Consider the following 17,764-nt stretch of genomic DNA (forward strand, 5'->3'; position numbering starts at 1 on the left):
GCTACACCCGGTGAAATACACCGGGTGATTATTAACCGTTGATCTGCACATAAGTGTGTGCTTAGTGGGAAGTTATTTCACCACATCAATGGTTAAAAATCATCCTGTGTATTTCACCAGGATGTGCTAATTAACTTGTTTTCGCGGGTATTTTTTTTTTTTAGTTTTTTTTATTATTACTTGATATGGGATTTCTGGTTCATTTTTTAGGGTTATGTTTGGAATTGCTTAGTTCTGCTTATATGACAAAAACTCCACCATTTATTTGAACTGGAAATTCATCTCCATTCTGAAACACATGCTAATTATCACACTTTTCTTCATAGCTCCAAGTAAAACACAGCCAAACAACAACCTTAATCTAGATTCATTCTCACAAGACTGTACTTATAAATACTTCATAACCCCCTTCACACTATCACATCCTCTTCCATATTGATCTTCGGAACTTTTGCCTGTGAAAATAACTGTTTTTGAACCACTAGCACCGAAGAAACAATCCCTATGTCCGACGATGCCAACAAGTCTCCGGCGGGCCCCAGCTCCGGGTGCTCAGCCAGTCGTGCCACCTGGCACAAGCCTTTGCCAACGATTATCAAGTTATAGACTCCACTTCTCCCAATTGCCAAAATTTCATCTTCTATAGTGTTAGCAGCAACTTTCTCTACCAACTCCACTCTTCCTTCCCATCTGCTTATGAATTCTTCCAGTTCACCCACCTCTTCATTTTCCTGATGGTATATGTATATGTTTTTAATTAAAATTAAATATTTTCGATTCGAGAAAATATTTTCGAGAAAAAAAAATGCTTGTGTATGATGAATTGTATGAAGAAAAATAGAAATGTTTCCTTTACCTTCTCAGCCAGAGGATTCATGTTAGTGATTGCAGTATTATTGAAACTCTGGCTCTCCCCTTTGCTATATGATGATGATGATGATGTCATCATTCTTATTACCGCCACCTTCACCGCCGGATGCTCCGCCATCCTGCCGCCCAACTCCAACGCCTCCCAATCATCTGGCTCGCCAAAAAACAGGATACATACGTTTTGCACCGCTGGTGCACCACCGCCACTATAACCACGGTCCACTAAAACCGCCACTGAACATGGCCCCTCCTCCAAAACCCTCCGATTCACTCCTCTCCAACCCTGGCCCACGTTCTCCACCTCATCCTGGCCGTCGATCTTCCTCCACCGCTTGTGGAAGGGTAGCACTATCATTGCAACCATCTTCTCCTCCGACACGTGGCATATATCTTCGTGCATTGTTGCCAATGACGATATGGCCTTAGCACTACGGATAATGACCCGACCCAGTTGGCTGTAAGCCTGGAAAGCGAGGGCGACTTGGTTGCTTAACTCGGTGACTTGGCGGAGGCGGTTGATAAAAGGGAACCCGTTTTTCCTCCAACGCCTGACCATTATAATTGAGGAGGATCGCTCGGTGAGTTCCACCAGGTGGGTAATGTATACTTTGAGGCGGGAGGATTTGGTGGTGGAGCGAGTTGACTCGATGAAATTGACGAGAGAGGGTATGTTGGTTGGGCCGTGGATGCAGGCGAGAATTCGGAGTTCGTCGGAGGAATTGTTGGAGATGGAGTGGCGGCGGCGGCCTGTGGCGGCGGAGAAGCGGCGAGGGGGTCTGTAGATGGCCATGACAGCTGGAGTTGTGAGGAAGGTGGTGAAGATTGCCATTAGGACCAGTATAGTAAACGCCTCGTCGTTTAAAACCTGCGCCGATTACCCAAAGGAATTAGTAATATATTTAATTTCCTTTTTTGACATGTCTCAAAGTGTTTATAAACTTGAAGGAAATATGTCTTTCAAAATTAATAATGTGATGTGATATACAACTAACTGTTACACACTATTTTAAATGTAAAAAATATTATTGAAAATTTATAATTTCAACTCTAATCTTATATTTTGCATAAATAAGATCATGAATATAGCTCCATTGGGTAAATCTACATACACTTTTGTATAATAGTATACAAACAAAATGAGAGACGTAAACAACACTAGGCTACCTATATTTGACAAGTTCGACTTAGCGATCGTTGAAAATTGACACAAACTCGGTTGCTTACTAACTTTTTTGTTTTCTATTCATTCTCTTGAACACGTTTCTTGTAAAACGAGTAAAAAGAAAAATTCAATAAACTAATCAAACATAACCTTTAGATTCAAAGATTCTTATTGCACTAAAATTAGTTATTCTCCACAATAATAATAATAATCACTTTTTCCACTCTTAGTGTAAAACGAGGTAGGTAAGTTTCTTTCCAATATGAAACAAATAATGAAGTCATCAACCATTAACCATAATTATCCGTTTATGAAGCTAATGATTTCATCTTAATTATAAACAAGGAAGTATTAATAAATAAGAATATATAGTTTATTAATTGAATAAATAATAATATAATATAATGACTAACCTTCTTGTCCTTGCCAATATTGAGAACAATCAGCTCCACTAACCCTTTGGTATTCATCAGCACCCCAAGCGTTATCGACTCCCTCGCCGGAATCTTGCACATCATCGCCACTGTGAAAGTTCCGATGATTTTTCCGGCAGACGCTGCCGTTACAACCAGCACCAGCAACCCCCACGCCTCGGCGCCGTTTATTTTAGCCACGTCGGTTTTCAACCCGCTCGAAGCAAAGTACAGCGGCAGCAACAAACATGAAACGAAGTCTTCGATCCTCGCGATCAATCTCCCCGAGAAGTCCCCGCCTTTCGGTACCGTCAACCCGAATACGAACGCGCCGAATATTGCGTGTATTCCGATGAAATCGGTGATGAAACTCGCCACCAACACCCCGCCGAGGGTTAAGCAGATGTATGCTTCGCCTCCCGTCTCGTGCTGCGATGACCACCGCCGCGCCACACAATTCATGGCCGGCTTGACCGCCACCACCATGAAAGCAACAAAAACGACACCGGATAACATAACCCATATAGAAATCAACGGGCTTTTGCTCGGCCCGTCCCCGCCATTACCTACGAACCGGATCGAAAAATAATTACGAATCTACCCTTAATAATACTAATAATGACTTTTAAAAATACGCATATGGAATTTGAAACCCCGAATCAATATATTACCTGCGAGAGCGACAGCTAGGGCAAGTGAAATCCAAGCTACGACGTCGTTAATGGCAGCTATCGCCATGGCAGTTTCACCAACACTTGTGGTTAGGAGCTTGAGCTCTGCTAGTATACGTGCGAGTACAGGGAAAGCTGTGATGGAAAGCGCAACTCCCATGAAAACTATATACTGTGGGTACCCGACTTTATCAGCTCCGTCGACGGTTTTACGGAAGATATACGAAACTCCGACGCCTAATGTGAACGTGAGCGATATTCCGGCGACAGCAATGATAAAGGCGCGGCGGCCGCTCCGCCGTATGGAGTTCAAGTCGAGTTCCAGTCCGACGAGGAAAAGGAAAAAGACGAGCCCGATACTTGCTACCGATTCCAGTATCGGAGCACTCCATCCCGGGAATATTCTGTGCATGTATTCTTGATTCCGACCAAAAGCCGACGGCCCAAGTAATACACCACCCTTTAAAAAAAAAATGCGTATAAATCGAAAATCGATCGATTTTGTTTTCGACAAAAGTTTGATTTTGTTCGCATGCATGTTGCATGGATGCTATGTCAAATATATATATACATACAGTTAAATCTTTATAAATTAATACAGTCGGAAATTCTATTAATTTAGCGGATTATTAAATTATCGAATTAATAATTTAACACGTTTTTACTGAGTCGGGACCGAGAGAAACTATTATTTAATCAAGGTTATTAATTTATCAAAGTTCTAATGTAATTAATTTATTCAAATATTCAACGACGACGTATGCGTAGACAAAATTAATATTGAAAATGGAAAACACGTTTAATATATATATATATATATATTTGAAAATCGAAAACACATTTAATTAAGTAAAGAAAAATTGTACCATCAATTCGGCGATGACTTTGGGTTGGTGGAGGGGTTTGAAGAGGAAGGCGAGTGAGCGGCAAACGAAGAGGATTAGAATCGTTTGGACGATTAGCAACGGGAATGCGTAATCTAAGGGATTGTCGCCTTGCCAAACTCCGTTCGACGATGTTTTTATTGATGTTTTATTCATCGTCGAACACAATATGTTTAATTAATTAGTTCAAGGGATTGTAGGAGTAAGCTGAAAGATTAAATTCAGTGAAACCCCGCCAATTGGTATATTCTTTGATTCATTGTGGGTCGAACATATATATAGTGGTTGATCAATTGGTTATGCCATGCCATGCATTTGATGGGTGAAATTACCAATATGCCCTTCCGAATATTGTGAGGATCAGTGGCGAACGGGACGGGCCCATTTATTACTTGAAATAATTTCAACCAAGACTGTACTAAATTAAAATTGTGGAGGCAATTTTTCTTATGGTATTCGTTGAAAAATAAATATTTATATATTTTTTTGAAAATAATACAAGTTTTAATATTTTAATTTATATTGTAACGATAAATGTCAAAAGATATCTAAATTTACAAAAGAGTTTGAAGAATTACAAATAATAAGATTATAAGAGGACCAAAACTCATATTTATAAAAAGTAATTAAATATTAGGTTTTTTTTATTTTTTAATCTTGAGGTGACAAATTGACATGCGTCGGGATTTGCCAAAATATTGAAATCAGATTTTGAGCTTTCTTTCTTAATTTATTTTTTAGGGTTTATACAGTAGTTTTTGCTTTACCAAAAACTTTGAAATTATAGTGTTAAAGCGTATCCAAGATTCTAAAGTAGCTTTTTTTTTTTTAATTTAAAATTTAATGGGACATTTATGTTTTTAATTATGTGAAATTAAAAAAAATAATGTGAAATTATATAACTCCACTTTTATAGGGTTATTTGTGATATTAAAAACTCAAATTTATTTTCCAAGTACAAAAAAAAAAAGAAAAAAAAATAGTAGCATGTGCTCGGATCCCTACCTGAAATAAACATTATAAATAAATAGAAAAATGAAAATCAGGAAAGGGGTCATAATCTTGATTCTCCACTCCACTTTGATTTTGCCGCGCCATTATTGCCAAACAAGTTAGTGCAGTGCTTAGTAATAAAAATGTATTATTTCCCTCCATTTTCAAGAACGGTATCATCACTTTTGCTAATGCAACTGCCCCCACCAGTTTTAATCCAACTCGATAATTACTCTGTAACCTATGTCGACTGTAATTAGACTCTGGATTTTCAATTAGAATTTATGTGCTACAAGTCTTAGGAGAAAAATAACATAAAATTAAATACACATCTACAACATTTAATTAAAATAGTATAAGAAATAAAATGTACTTCTTACATATTACTACAATTTTACATCCCCTTCTCCTTTTGTGAAAATTATTCTTCATTTGGTGAGTACACTAATTATATATATATATATATATATATATATATATATATATATATATATATATATATATATATATATATATATATATATATATATTAGTATAACAAAAAAATGGTGTGCTTTTGTTTTTTGGCCCCTAGCCATCTTGAAGAATCAAGAACTTATATTAATTGTGGGTATATGTTTTTTCTTCTATCAATAATTATGGCCCCTTTTGTTATAATGCCAGAAAGAAATAAAGTTTGTGTTATTATTGTAAGTTGTGATGCCATGTTTACTATTACAAGGGACAGTTGTACAGTGAGGAGCATCAACTCAACAAGTTGACTCTATAAAATTATTTAAATTATTACTCCAATCTTTTTCAAGAAAATGTAATCCAACTTTATAAATGCTCACGTCAATATCAATTCAATTTCTATAATAGATATCCACGTATCATGTAAATTGCGTGTAATATAAGCATACCTTTTTTCCCCCTAATAAATAGATTAGTAAAGTCACATTTTATAAGAGTCTTCTAATATAGAAATTAGCTAATAATATTATTAGCTACATTTTAGGACTTTATTATCAACTTAATTCATTGTCCTTCCATACATGCATATATTCATATCAAGTGTGATTACTGATTATATAAAGTGGTGTATCAAACCGGAAATTCGATGCTACACTGAGTAATTTATATATGATCTGATGATTGTTAACCGTAAATACAATTACACGCACATACATGACACGCGTATGGTTGATTTGGAAGAAGCAACATTAATTAAATTGACAACTGTATATATATTCCACGAGAGAATGACTAGTCATATATATAACATGATACATACATTCCCCTAAACCATGAACACTCCTCCACATATTTTTCCCATTTCACCATCACCACAACATTATATTGTCTGTTATTCCACACCCCCACAATTTCTATTTTCTTTTTTATTTTATTTTTTGGGTATTTGGGGCCCACCTAATGGATATTCCATAAATCATATGCATTATATGATTTGTGACTTTGGAAAACTATTTTTTTTTCCCAAGTCATTTTAGAATTACAGTGATTTAATTGACATGGAAATAATTAGATCTTATTCCTCTTTATTTTTCTCTCTCTAAATTTTATGTATATTTACTACATTTTTTAATACACGCATGTAATCCAAAGTGACAAATAATTTATGTATTATTTAATTATTATTTATTATTATTATTGCACAAAAAAGGCGAAATCCCTTGGCCCGACAAAGATTGATGGAGGAATGTAAATCATGGTAACTCAACGGTCCGTTAAAGTAGCGGACCCGGACCTGGTGCCCACAAGGAACCAACCCTCATTGAATTCGATCATAGGACATTGCACCAACTTACCACCTCCGGAACCAGTTGAGCTACACCCATGCGAGCTATTTATTATTTATTATTGGGGAAACTGAAAGTGGCGGGAAAGTTTAGAAAGCCACGGGTAAGATTAGATTGGGCCATGTAATGTTTGAAGAAAGCCCATGTTGTTACACAAAATTGACCACACAAAGTGCGAAATTGACACGTCACTGTTTTCAGAAATCACAATATAATCACAAACCAATCCACATTCAGACATCCGTCAAAATGCAAGTCAATTTTGTTAGTGTTTGTGGCCCAATAACCCCAATAATTAAGCAGCATAATTCTTAGAATCGGCCCATTAGCCAATTTAAGCCCGGTTCAAGTGGTTTTGACTGATTTTGACCGTTTACTTCAAACAGTCAAATCTTGGCCGTCAGATTTTATAAGCTGAGATTTGAAAACTCTAACTCACTTTTGATTGTGGTGACTTTTTTCATCGTTCGTCGCCTTACATGTTGATACGGGCCAACTTGGCAATACCGAATAAACGTAGGCCCATTATGATCAGCCCATAATGAGGAGCCCATGATGGCTCAGCTCGAAAGATATAGGCGAGGTCGTTGGACCGTACAACCTCGGAGACCATATAAAAATACCTTAACTCGACAGCCCAATACTAAAACGAAGTAGGGCGAGCCCAGGGCAATACAGGCCCAAACACGTAACTTGAAGAGGGAGCAAACCCTAAAAAAGGAAACCTTGGAGGCCAAGGTTTCCTCATCTATAAATAGAAGGATCATCAAACACACGCACACACGAAAAATACACCACTTTACTGTTACATTGCATACATTTATTCCTCTATTCCGATCACTGACTTGATCGTCGGAGCTCTCCCGCCGGGAACCCCTCCCGGCGTTGCAGGTACCATCATCGGAGTAAGCACGGAAGGTGACTCGAGGAAGACGAAGCCCCACGGACCAAATCAAGTGGCGCCGTCTGTGGGAAACAGAAATCAAGCTAAGACGATAATGATTTGAATTTTGGAATCTTCTCCATGGGGTTGAAGATAATGAGCTGCAAGATCGAGGAAGAACGGTTCACTGTATTTCTTGGGAAGTTTTTTAACGGAAACCAAGAAAGGGGCTCAAATCTTGTGTTTCGAATCTAAATCTGATGAATCGATAAATTGCAAAGAGGAGAATCCAGATCTGATGAATCGATCAAAATCTAGAGAGAAAAATAAATAAGAGCAGATTCACGAGGTAAACAACATGAAACAGAGTCCAAATTCTGAATCGAGTGCTTGACGAATCAGGGCGGGAAAAGAGGCCAAGAAACTACAGAGGGACATTTGTTGAAGCTTGTCAAACACCGAGCAAGTTACTTCAACTTTAAGTTGGCAAAATAGTGGAGAACGAAAGTTATAATTAAGGTGAAGTGGTTCTGAATCATGCCAAAGCCAAAATCACACGAGTCTCGAGATCGTATCTACCCTTCAAAATGGTTATTTTGGAAGCTTGGTTTTCTCTATACGATTTGGCTAAGCTCGATGCTCTGCTCCGATTTCTAAAAGCTGACTTCCTCGGAACCTGGATTCAACCCCGTCTCAGTGCTCGTCGATCCATGTCCGCCGACTTAAGTCTCGTTGATCCCGTCGGCCAAGCAAAGTCTCGCCTACCCATGTCTCGCTGACGTCGACCTCGTCTGTCGAGATCGAATCTCGAAAAACCACCACATGTGAAAAGATTGAGATCGAGAAGAATCGGGAAGAGAAGGGGAAAATTTCGAAGTACCCTTGTCCCCTCGTATGATTTTTCCCAAATCTATAGACCCACCCGCAAGTTGTTCGATATAAGGCCACAAAGAGCACACTCCGTGCTGAACAGTGCACTTCGCATTTCGCCCATCGAACTGCAGTTGCACCAGAGATTTTATGACCTGGTCAGCTTCCAAGGCTCGAATCGAGCTCCGTGTTTATCTTGAAGTTGTTGGAAAGAGGAGCTCGTGATTTTTTATGCCTATTGAAAACGCGCATATGTATATGAACTACGGCTAAAGCTTTAGCATGACGGTTCTCTTTCAAAGCAACGAATTGTGTAGAAATCAATATCAAGGGGGTTCTCTTCGCCCGGGTTCTAGCAGCTCGCACCTGTGTTATGGGTTGGAACCTCCAAGAGCCGGATATTTGTAAAAAAAAAAAAAGGGAGAACAAACGAAAAGGGAGGAGTATGCCGACCCATGTCGCATTTGTGGCAGGATCATGAGCACCACGAGTTCTTAGTTTTGTTGACAGTGGATTTTCAGTTTTATGAAGCAATTCTAAACGATTGGTGAAGAATGCTAGATACCGACAATTTGTGGTTGGCCAGACCGAAGTGAAAGATGGAAGTCATGATGGTGCACATAAATTGTTTGATCGAAGCTCCAGGAGAACAACAGGCTTTTGCTAGCACATTCTATGAAAGCATAACCGCGGCTTCGTTTTATAAGTCATATCTTGGTCAGACCGCACGCAACAGGTGACCCTGCGGGATAGAATCAAACCGAAGTTTGCTGAAAAGAGTGAAATAAAGACAGAGCTCATTGACCAATTGATGGATATTTTGAATTTATAAGACTATGGCAGTCGAGTTGTACTGTGAGAAGCCGGGACGAGCTATTACCGAGTATAATCTTTTACTGAGAGATGGGAATAACAACACATTAGCATTTGAAAAAAAAAAAAAAAACTATCGACGAGGTATGATATTAAAAATCAAATTGGGTGGCAAGAGGAAATCGAAATGATTCTTGAATGAGGCTTCTCCCCAATTATCGAGACGGTGAGGAAATCTAATCTCCGAAAAAGATGTTTGGGCAAAGGTCGTTCTGGCCCGTGAAAACTTATTACAAGTGGGAAACATTACAGTAATACTTGTGGAAACATGAGATAAGCTTATATTGGAGCTCGATCTTGCATGAGTTCGATGCGGTTCAGTACGAGACGAGACGGGACGACTCAACCACGGCATAAAGACACTAAACAATTGGATCAATGATTTAATTTTCATAGGACGGCGTTCAACAGTTTATGAAAAGAGGTGTGGAATAATAATTTTCCCGGGATCTTGTGTCGCTTGTTAGTTCGGAGCTTACAAGCACAAAATTGTCAATTGAAATTGACTCGCACGGTGTTCCACAGGAAAATTCCCTTGCACATTGAAAAGTCACCCAACGAAGATATAACTCGGAGGGGTGGTAGATTATCGATATATGCCCAGAAAAAATGCAAGTTACATCTCCTCCAGACCCGAGAGCAACTTCAGCCCATTTTTGTCAACGCGAAATCTATAATGGGATTGATAGAAAATAAGAAGAATTTAAGAGTTTCGTTACCACGAGATGAATATTTCGAAGTTGCGAGCTCAATGATGGGACAAACCTCTCCAAGAGCTCGTGATTCTTGGGGCTCGTGTTTATTGCTTGGAGGACCAATATATTACGTACAAATGTCTTGTCGAGGAACCCACATTTACAGAGCCAATCTCCTTGAGCAACTTATGGTTGTTAAAAGTTCTCCAAGATTTGAATTTATCAGAGTTCACCCTTCTTGAAGCTCGAATTCGCCTCGTACATCTCAAACTCCGGGAAATATTTCTTAAAGCTCTTAAAATGCCAGAGTTATATCTCGAACACAAAAGTGAGTAGTCAACGATCTCGTTTGCCGCTGAGCTCGTTTCTTATCTCGAAGTGGAATTCTTTAAGGCTTGTAGTTCTCTTCTACCTCGCACTGGTCATATGAACCTCGCTCGCCATCTCGAGCATAAAGTTACGAAGAAAGATAACAATGTCTGGTAAAGCTTTGTAAAATCGAGGGAGAGATGAATGAGGCACAAGAAAAATCGGGAAGAGCTGAAATCGAAGACCAAGCTTTGAAGGAAGCTCTGATTCGATTAGAGGTTGAAAAGAATGCTGGACTGGTCAAACAGAAAGAGTATTTGGAGAGGATATCTGATCTCGAGGCTATGGTTTCGAAATTCCAAGAAGATACGAAGAGGCTCGACGAAAAAGCGTTTGAAGCAGAAAGTGAATCTCGAACCCTAAAAGATAAAATGTCGGGATTAGAGCTCGAAAAGGGGACGGTGATGCAACAGTACAAACAGTGCCCCGAAAAAATATCGGAGTTGGAGAACAAAATCTCTATAATCGAAAATGAGGCCAGCCTTCTTAAGAAACGAGCCAAGAGAGTTGAAGCTGAAGTTTCTGAACTGAAAAGGGCGTTCGCTGATCTGAACGAGGAGAAAGAAGCTTCGGCCCTACAGTACAAGTGCTGCCTGGAAATTATATCCAAGCTTGAGAACGATATATCAAGCTTGAATGATAAAGTCTCGATTGGAAATACGAAGCTCAAGACTACCGAAGAGAAGTGTGCTCTGTTCGAGAAGTCGAATCAATTACTGCGAGCCGAAGCGGATAATCTTGTGAAAAAGATTGCTGCGAAAGATCAAGAACCCTCAATAAAGCAGGGCGAATTGGAGAGTCTTGAAGTGCGTTTAAAAGACGGGCATTTACGTCACGAAAAAGTCGAAGCCACTCTCGAGACTCTGCAAAATTCGCACTCTAAATCTCGAGATGATCAAATGGCTCTGACGCTTGAGCTCAAAAATGTAGTTCAAAAGCTGGAAGAAACTGAAGCTAGCAAAAATTGCTTGGAAGAAGAGATTCGAAAGGGTTAGAGATGAAAACGATAGTTTGAGCCAAACGAACTCTTCTATGGAGAGTATGCAGAATGAAACCTTTAGTTTGAGGGAGATTAAGGAAATGCTCGAAAAGGAAAATTTCGCACCACATTGGGATAACTATTTCTCTTCAAAGGGAAATTTCGAATTTGAAAGAAGAAATCGAAGGGTGGAATAGGCACTATCGGGATCTAGTGGAGCAAGTGGAAGAAGCAGGTCTCGACCCCACGTATGTGTTGATTTCGATTACGTGCTTGCACGAGGAGAATTCGAAGCTGAGGCAACTATGCGAAAACGGCAGAAATGAGAAAGCAATCATGTCGCAGAAGCTAGAGAATATTGAAGACGCATTGTTGGAATCGGGCCAATCTATTTACGGAGAAAAAAAAACTGCTCTAGTCGCTGTGAAAGCTTCAATTGTGTCTCAATTGCAAGCCATGACCGAGAATATGCAGAGTTTGGTGGGAAGAAACGCCGTTTTGGAGAATTCACTATCCACCGCCAAAATCGAGCTCGAAGGTTTGAGGAAAAAATCGAAAGGGTTAGAAGAGATTCGCGAATTGCTCAAGAACGAAAGATCGTGTCTTTTGACCGAAAGGGGCAGTTTAGTTTCGAAGTTGGAAAATGTGGAGAGAAGGCTGCAGATTTTGGAGAAAAAAATTATGGGGTTGGAAGAAAAATACACTGATTTAGAGAAAGAGAAAGAAGCCATGCACGATCAAGTCGAAAAGTTCAAGGTTTCGTTGGACGAGGAAAATCAAGAACGGACAAGCTCTCGGACTTTGAGCAAAGCCCGATTGACCGGGCTCGAAAATCAAATCAATCTCCTTAAAGAAGAGAACACGTGTAAGAAAAAGGAAACAGAGCAAGAACTCGATAAAGCTTTGAAAGCGCAGTTCGAAATATCCATCTTGCATAAATTTATAAAAGATATGGAAGAGAAGAACTACACTCTCATTATTGAGTGTCAAAAGCACGTCGAGGCATCGAAATTGGCGGAGAAATTGACATCCGAACTGGAGGGTGAAAGTCTTGAGCAGCAAGTTGAATCTGAGCTCCTATTGGATGAAATCGAGAGGCTGAGATTGGGAATTGCTCCTGAGGAAAAGGTTGTCGAAAACGAACAAACTTTCTTGCATTGCATTCTTGAAAGTATTGAAGATACGAAATGTTCTCTTTCGGAATACGAGGATGAAAAGCAAGAGCTCTTGGTTAAAAACTCGGTTCTTTTAACTCTTCTTGAATAGTTGGAGTCAAAAGGCGTCGAAATCGAGACGCAGAAAATACACTTGGAGCAAGAGTCAAAACTCATGGCTGAGAAGCTTAGTGCTGTCGAACACACACACAAAAAAAAAAAAAAAAAAAAAAATGAATTTGTGAAAATAAATGGGAAATTGAAGCCGGATATGAGTAAAGGTCGTGAAGAAGCTGTTGTACTCGAGGCTGAATTCGGGAGTCTTTGTGTCAAACAAGCTGATTTGCAGAAGACGTATAATGCATTACAGGCAGTTTACTCGAAAGTGAATCAAGAAAATACGTATTTGTTGAAGAAGTTTTCGGATCCGAAAGATGAGAAATACGAGTCAGATCGGTATAACGAGGATGCAATTCTTGAATTTTTATCATCTGCTAATGTATCTGAAGTCTTGAGAAGTTCCAGGAGAGAGATCGAAGAAGTGAAATTACTCCTCGCATATCTGAACCGACAAAATGAGGTCAATATTAGCCTCGAAAAGGAAACGAGTGTATTGATTGGAAAGCCTGAGTTGCAAAAGGCGGAAAATTTAGCCCTGAAAGATGTCGTTCTTAGCTTGGAAATCGAGATAATCATCTTACGCAGTACTGCTCGACTGTTGGAGGAAAGTAGTGATTCCATGCTTGTAAAGAATTAGAAACTTCTACATGAATCGTTTTCGTCGGAAATGAAGATTTTGCAGTTGGAGAAGAAAAGTTCCGAGCAACAACTTGAGCTCAATTCTTTGTCAGATCAAACTAGTTATCTGAGGGCAAGAATTTTTCGATTATTGAAAGTTTTGGGCTTCTACGACGATTCTTCGTACGAAGATAATGCTACAAAGGACCAGGTTTATTTCAAACAGCTGTTGACTAAACTTCAAAGCATGAAAAATTCAATTCGCGAAGCCGAGGAAGAAAATCCCGAGCCAGATTACGCCGTCTCGAACGTTACCATCTCGGTGTTCTCTAATCGAATCTCGCCGACGTAATGCCCGTCGAGGTAAGTCTCTCAATCACCTTTCTTGAAGGTATTACATTGTGGCGTTAAATCGCGTGTTTCATTGTGGCGTTAAATCGCGTGTTTTATTGTGGCGTTAAATCGCGGGTTACATTGTGGCGTTAAATCGCGTGTTTCATTGTGGCGTTAAATCGCGGGTTACATTGTGGCGTTAAATCGCGGGTTACATTGTGGCGTTAAATCGCGTGTTTCATTGTGGCGTTAAATCGCGGGTTACATCGTGGCGTTAAATCGCGTGTTTCATTGTGGCGTTAAATCGCGGGTTACATTGTGGCGTTAAATCGCGGGTTACATTGTGGCGTTAAATCGCGTGTTTCATTGTGGCGTTAAATCGCGGGTTACATTGTGACGTTAAATCGCGTGTTTCATTGTGGCGTTAAATCGCGTGTTTCATTGTGGCGTTAAATCGCGTGTTACATCGTGGCGTTAAATCGCGTGTTTCATTGTGGCGTTAAATCGCGTGTTTCATTGTGGCGTTAAATCGCGTGTTACATTGTGGCGTTAAATCGCGGGTTACATTGTGGCGTTAAATCGCGTGTTTCATTGTGGCGTTAAATCGCGTGTTTCATTATGGCGTTAAATCGCGTAAAAAATGAGGCGTTAAATCGCGTTGAAATATGAGGCGTTAAATCGCGTATTACACTGAGGCGTTAAATCGCGTAAAAAATGAGGCGTTAAATCGCGTTGAAATATGAGGCGTTAAATCGCGTTGAAAAATGAGGCGTTAAATCGCGCAAAAACGAGGCATTAAATCGCACAAAATGAGTTGTTGAATCGAAACAAAAATGAGTTGTTATAATAGGCAAGAATAGCCTATCAAATCGAGTATGTAAATCGCTAGAGACATTCAAGCCAATACGCCGAGATAAACGCATGAGTCATACAACTAGAGAAAAAACGATGTAAGATGTAAGGTGAAAAGACAACACGTGAATAATACTCCTAGTCTAATCACGACTTCTAGACTTCGGAGTAGGGGGGAGTAGTTGATACGGGCCAACTTGGCAATACCGAATAAACGTAGGCCCATTATGATCAGCCCATAATGAGGAGCCCATGATGGCTCAGCTCGAAAGATATAGGCGAGGTCGTTGGACCGTACAACCTCGGAGACCATATAAAAATACCTTAACTCGACAGCCCAATACTAAAACGAAGTAGGGCGAGCCCAGGGCAATACAGGCCCAAACACGTAACTTGAAGAGGGAGCAAACCCTAAAAAAGGAAACCTTGGAGGCCAAGGTTTCCTCATCTATAAATAGAAGGATCATCAAACACACGCACACACGAAAAATACACCACTTTACTGTTACATTGCATACATTTATTCCTCTATTCCGATCACTGACTTGATCGTCGGAGCTCTCCCGCCGGGAACCCCTCCCGGCGTTGCAGGTACCATCATCGGAGTAAGCACGGAAGGTGACTCGAGGAAGACGAAGCCCCACGGACCAAATCACATGTAGAGCATTAATTCGAAGGCAGTTTTGTTGTCTTTGATCGTTGTTTCTTGTGCTATAGAAGCAGCTGCAGACTATGAGAAAGAGGTGGGACACTATTCAATTTTTTTCTTCTCCTATCTTAGGGTGATGGAATGTGAGCGAGGGAAACTAAGTGAAAAAAGAAGAATTTCGTGAGTGTTTCGGTCTTTCGAGTGAACTGATTCTTGATTGAGTGCTGCTGAATCAACTCAGTGAGTGAGAGGGTAGATCTAGGGCTTTGTATCTAATACTGAATTGGTGCTGCTGTCAAAGTGGATTGATTTCCAGGTGTCGACTTTGACAAAAAGGGTATCGAGCCGAGCTGGAAAAACGGTTTTATTTATCCTACACCCGGTGAAGGTTACACCGGGTTATTTTTTACCGTTGATCTACACATACCAATGTGGGTGTGATTTTTTACCGTTGATCTACACATACCAATGTGGGTGTGTATGTTTGTGTGTATATAAATGGTAAAGATCTACCCGATGTATTTCACCCGGTGTAGGATCTCAAAAGCCCTGGAAAAACGGCTCCATGTGTTAGGGTCAATCCGGCGATATCTTGACTTAACTTTCTTTGTTTTTTTTGTTCAAGTGTTATTATTTTTATAAGCATGTTTGTTTATTTGTGTAAGCCAAACAGAACCCAACAAATTTACATCACAAAACCAAAATATTATCAGTTTATCACAACACAACTAATCCAAAACAACATTAAACATCAAAACCAAAAAAACTATATAAATCAGTCATCTCATGAACATCACTCAATATCAACAACTGTAAACACAACTCTTCAAAGAGGGTGCTGACGAGGCTTCTTCGAAACAAATATCGGGACTGCCTTATACAGCAAATCACAAGTCTTTTTACGAATAATTTTATCGGTGGCGGGTGAATAAAACTTCAAAGAGAATCGAGTCCAAAAGACTTGGCTTTGACCTTCAAATATCTCAAGTAATGAATTGCTTCGTCGATAACAACCATTGCTTCTTTCCCATCCACACCCGGAATTACATTTCGCAGTACTCTCACCGTCTCGTTTATCTTCTCCTTCCTCGATCTTTTACAACCATTGCCGTAACTGGAATCTGCGTCATCTTCCAATGCAGAGGTTTTCGCATGAAAAAGCTTCTGCCTTTTAGTGGGCCCACCAAAACTGTCAGCTTCGATCGAATCGGGTACCCCATTGTCAGTCATTGTACTAGGTGAATGACCGGTGCTTGTTTCTTCATCGTCTTCAGAAATATCAGTGTCGTAATCCGAGCAGAGCAGAGCATTTAGTTCTTCGGTATCTTCATGCATTTCTTCACCTTCCATGGCAGCATTTCTTTTCGAGTTATCTTCGATGATTTCATCTTTCGTATTTGGCCTCGAAGGAAAGTTACTATACGTGGGCCCTTCTTTATTCAAATTGTACGGGTTATGAGGTTTTGGTGACCATTGAGTGTACATCAATGTTGTTCTGTCACCAGATTGATCGAAGACGAGAAATCTCTTCTGATGAGCAGGCGCTGTAGGAATTTTTCGCTGTCCTAACTCGGTAGGGCCCGCGTGAAAATTCTCTTTGGGCACATCGTAAAAATGATTTCTTGAAATATTTTGTTCACTCACGTTTGATTCTTGCAACCCATTAAATGGAAGCAGGGGAACATTTCTCGATGTCGGATCCTCAAACGAATAGTGACGGCCCGCATCGAAAGGAAAACCGGATAAAGTCGAATTAGCTGACATCAGATGATGATGATATCCAAATCCGGAGGTCCTTTTCATCGAGCAGAGTTAATGAATGACCTGATTGTAATAAGTATTCGTTAGCACAGCTGTTAGGGAAAACGGGGGAAAAGTCGACTTTTTTTTTTTTTTTTTTTTTTTTTAACGTACCTAAGAGTAATTGATTGATTGTCGTCTCGTGTGGGGGTGAAAACAGAAATAATAAGGAAAATCCAGCTTATTAACTTGAATGCAGTGAAAATAAAAATCTATCTACGTAACGGGTTTAAGCATATGACGAAAATACTCGGCCTGAAATACAGACAAGGAAAAAAACAGATTATTAGTACGTGTGAAGATAATCGAGCATCTTAGGAAAAAAACAGTTATAGAAATCGTAGTAAAAATGTTGGATGCTGACCTGGCAATCTTGAAGGGGTTGAAAGCATACTATAACTCTAACGATTATGGTGGCACAACCGGCAATTCCTTTCTCGTGTTTCAATTCACGAAATCTTGTCTGACTAGCTGCTTGGCTTACCATAACTACTTTTGCCAAACCACCTTCACTCGAAATCACACCGAAAGTTTTGATCGGAGATTTTTCTAACAATTTGAGAATCCTTTGCTCGAAGAAGGGAAATAAATAACTAATCTTGATCCGGCGAAAGATCACTAAAAACTTAATCCAAATAAAAATATCGAGACGAGTGTGAAAGACAATATTTAAGAAAAAAAGTAAAAATGGGCTGCCAAAGTTACAGGGGTGTAGAAGAAAAAGTTCAACTTATGCAGCGAACAAAGTGTGGAATGACAACAAAGTGAGTAGATCCC

The 17,764-nt window shown here is 39.6% G+C and overlaps 2 protein-coding genes and 1 pseudogene across 3 annotated transcripts; 1 reads left to right on the forward strand and 2 right to left on the reverse strand.

The window, feature by feature from the left end:
• Positions 1-243: 243 nt before the first annotated feature.
• CHX20 (cation/H+ exchanger 20) lies at positions 244-4,274 on the reverse strand. The gene is made up of 5 exons (XM_012994824.2): positions 3,983-4,274; positions 3,117-3,576; positions 2,446-3,011; positions 857-1,735; positions 244-731 (listed from the first exon to the last, which is right to left on the reverse strand). The coding sequence occupies exons 1-5, from the start codon at positions 4,154-4,156 to the stop codon at positions 411-413; spliced, it is 2,400 nt and encodes a 799-aa protein (XP_012850278.2). The 5' UTR covers positions 4,157-4,274; the 3' UTR covers positions 244-410.
• Positions 4,275-8,972: 4,698 nt separating this feature from the next.
• On the forward strand, positions 8,973-15,193 carry LOC105969926 (protein NETWORKED 1B-like; annotated as a pseudogene). Its single transcript, XR_016034640.1, has 2 exons — positions 8,973-13,716; positions 15,130-15,193. The product of XR_016034640.1 is annotated as a protein NETWORKED 1B-like (transcript).
• A 668-nt stretch (positions 15,194-15,861) lies between these two features.
• Positions 15,862-17,242, reverse strand: LOC105970169 (transcription factor SAC51). The gene is made up of 2 exons (XM_012994969.2): positions 17,102-17,242; positions 15,862-17,011 (listed from the first exon to the last, which is right to left on the reverse strand). The coding sequence occupies exon 2, from the start codon at positions 16,988-16,990 to the stop codon at positions 16,124-16,126; it is 867 nt and encodes a 288-aa protein (XP_012850423.2). The 5' UTR covers positions 16,991-17,011; positions 17,102-17,242; the 3' UTR covers positions 15,862-16,123.
• Positions 17,243-17,764: the final 522 nt, after the last annotated feature.

Source organism: Erythranthe guttata, chromosome 12, assembly GCF_056151865.1.
Source record: "Erythranthe guttata isolate IM_541 chromosome 12, IM_541, whole genome shotgun sequence".
NCBI lineage: Eukaryota > Viridiplantae > Streptophyta > Magnoliopsida > Lamiales > Phrymaceae > Erythranthe > Erythranthe guttata.

Bases quoted from the DNA above. Each gene is read 5' to 3' on its own strand.
- LOC105970169 (XM_012994969.2), bottom strand. From the start codon at position 16,990: ATGAAAAGGACCTCCGGATTTGGATATCATCATCATCTGATGTCAGCT.
- CHX20 (XM_012994824.2), bottom strand. From the start codon at position 4,156: ATGAATAAAACATCAATAAAAACATCGTCGAACGGAGTTTGGCAAGGC. The intron at 3,012-3,116 runs GTAATATATTGA...TCCGGTTCGTAG, and splicing joins CCTAGCTGTCGCTCTCGCAG to GTAATGGCGGGGACGGGCCG. The intron at 1,736-2,445 runs GTTAGTCATTAT...TAATCGGCGCAG, and splicing joins ATATTGGCAAGGACAAGAAG to GTTTTAAACGACGAGGCGTT.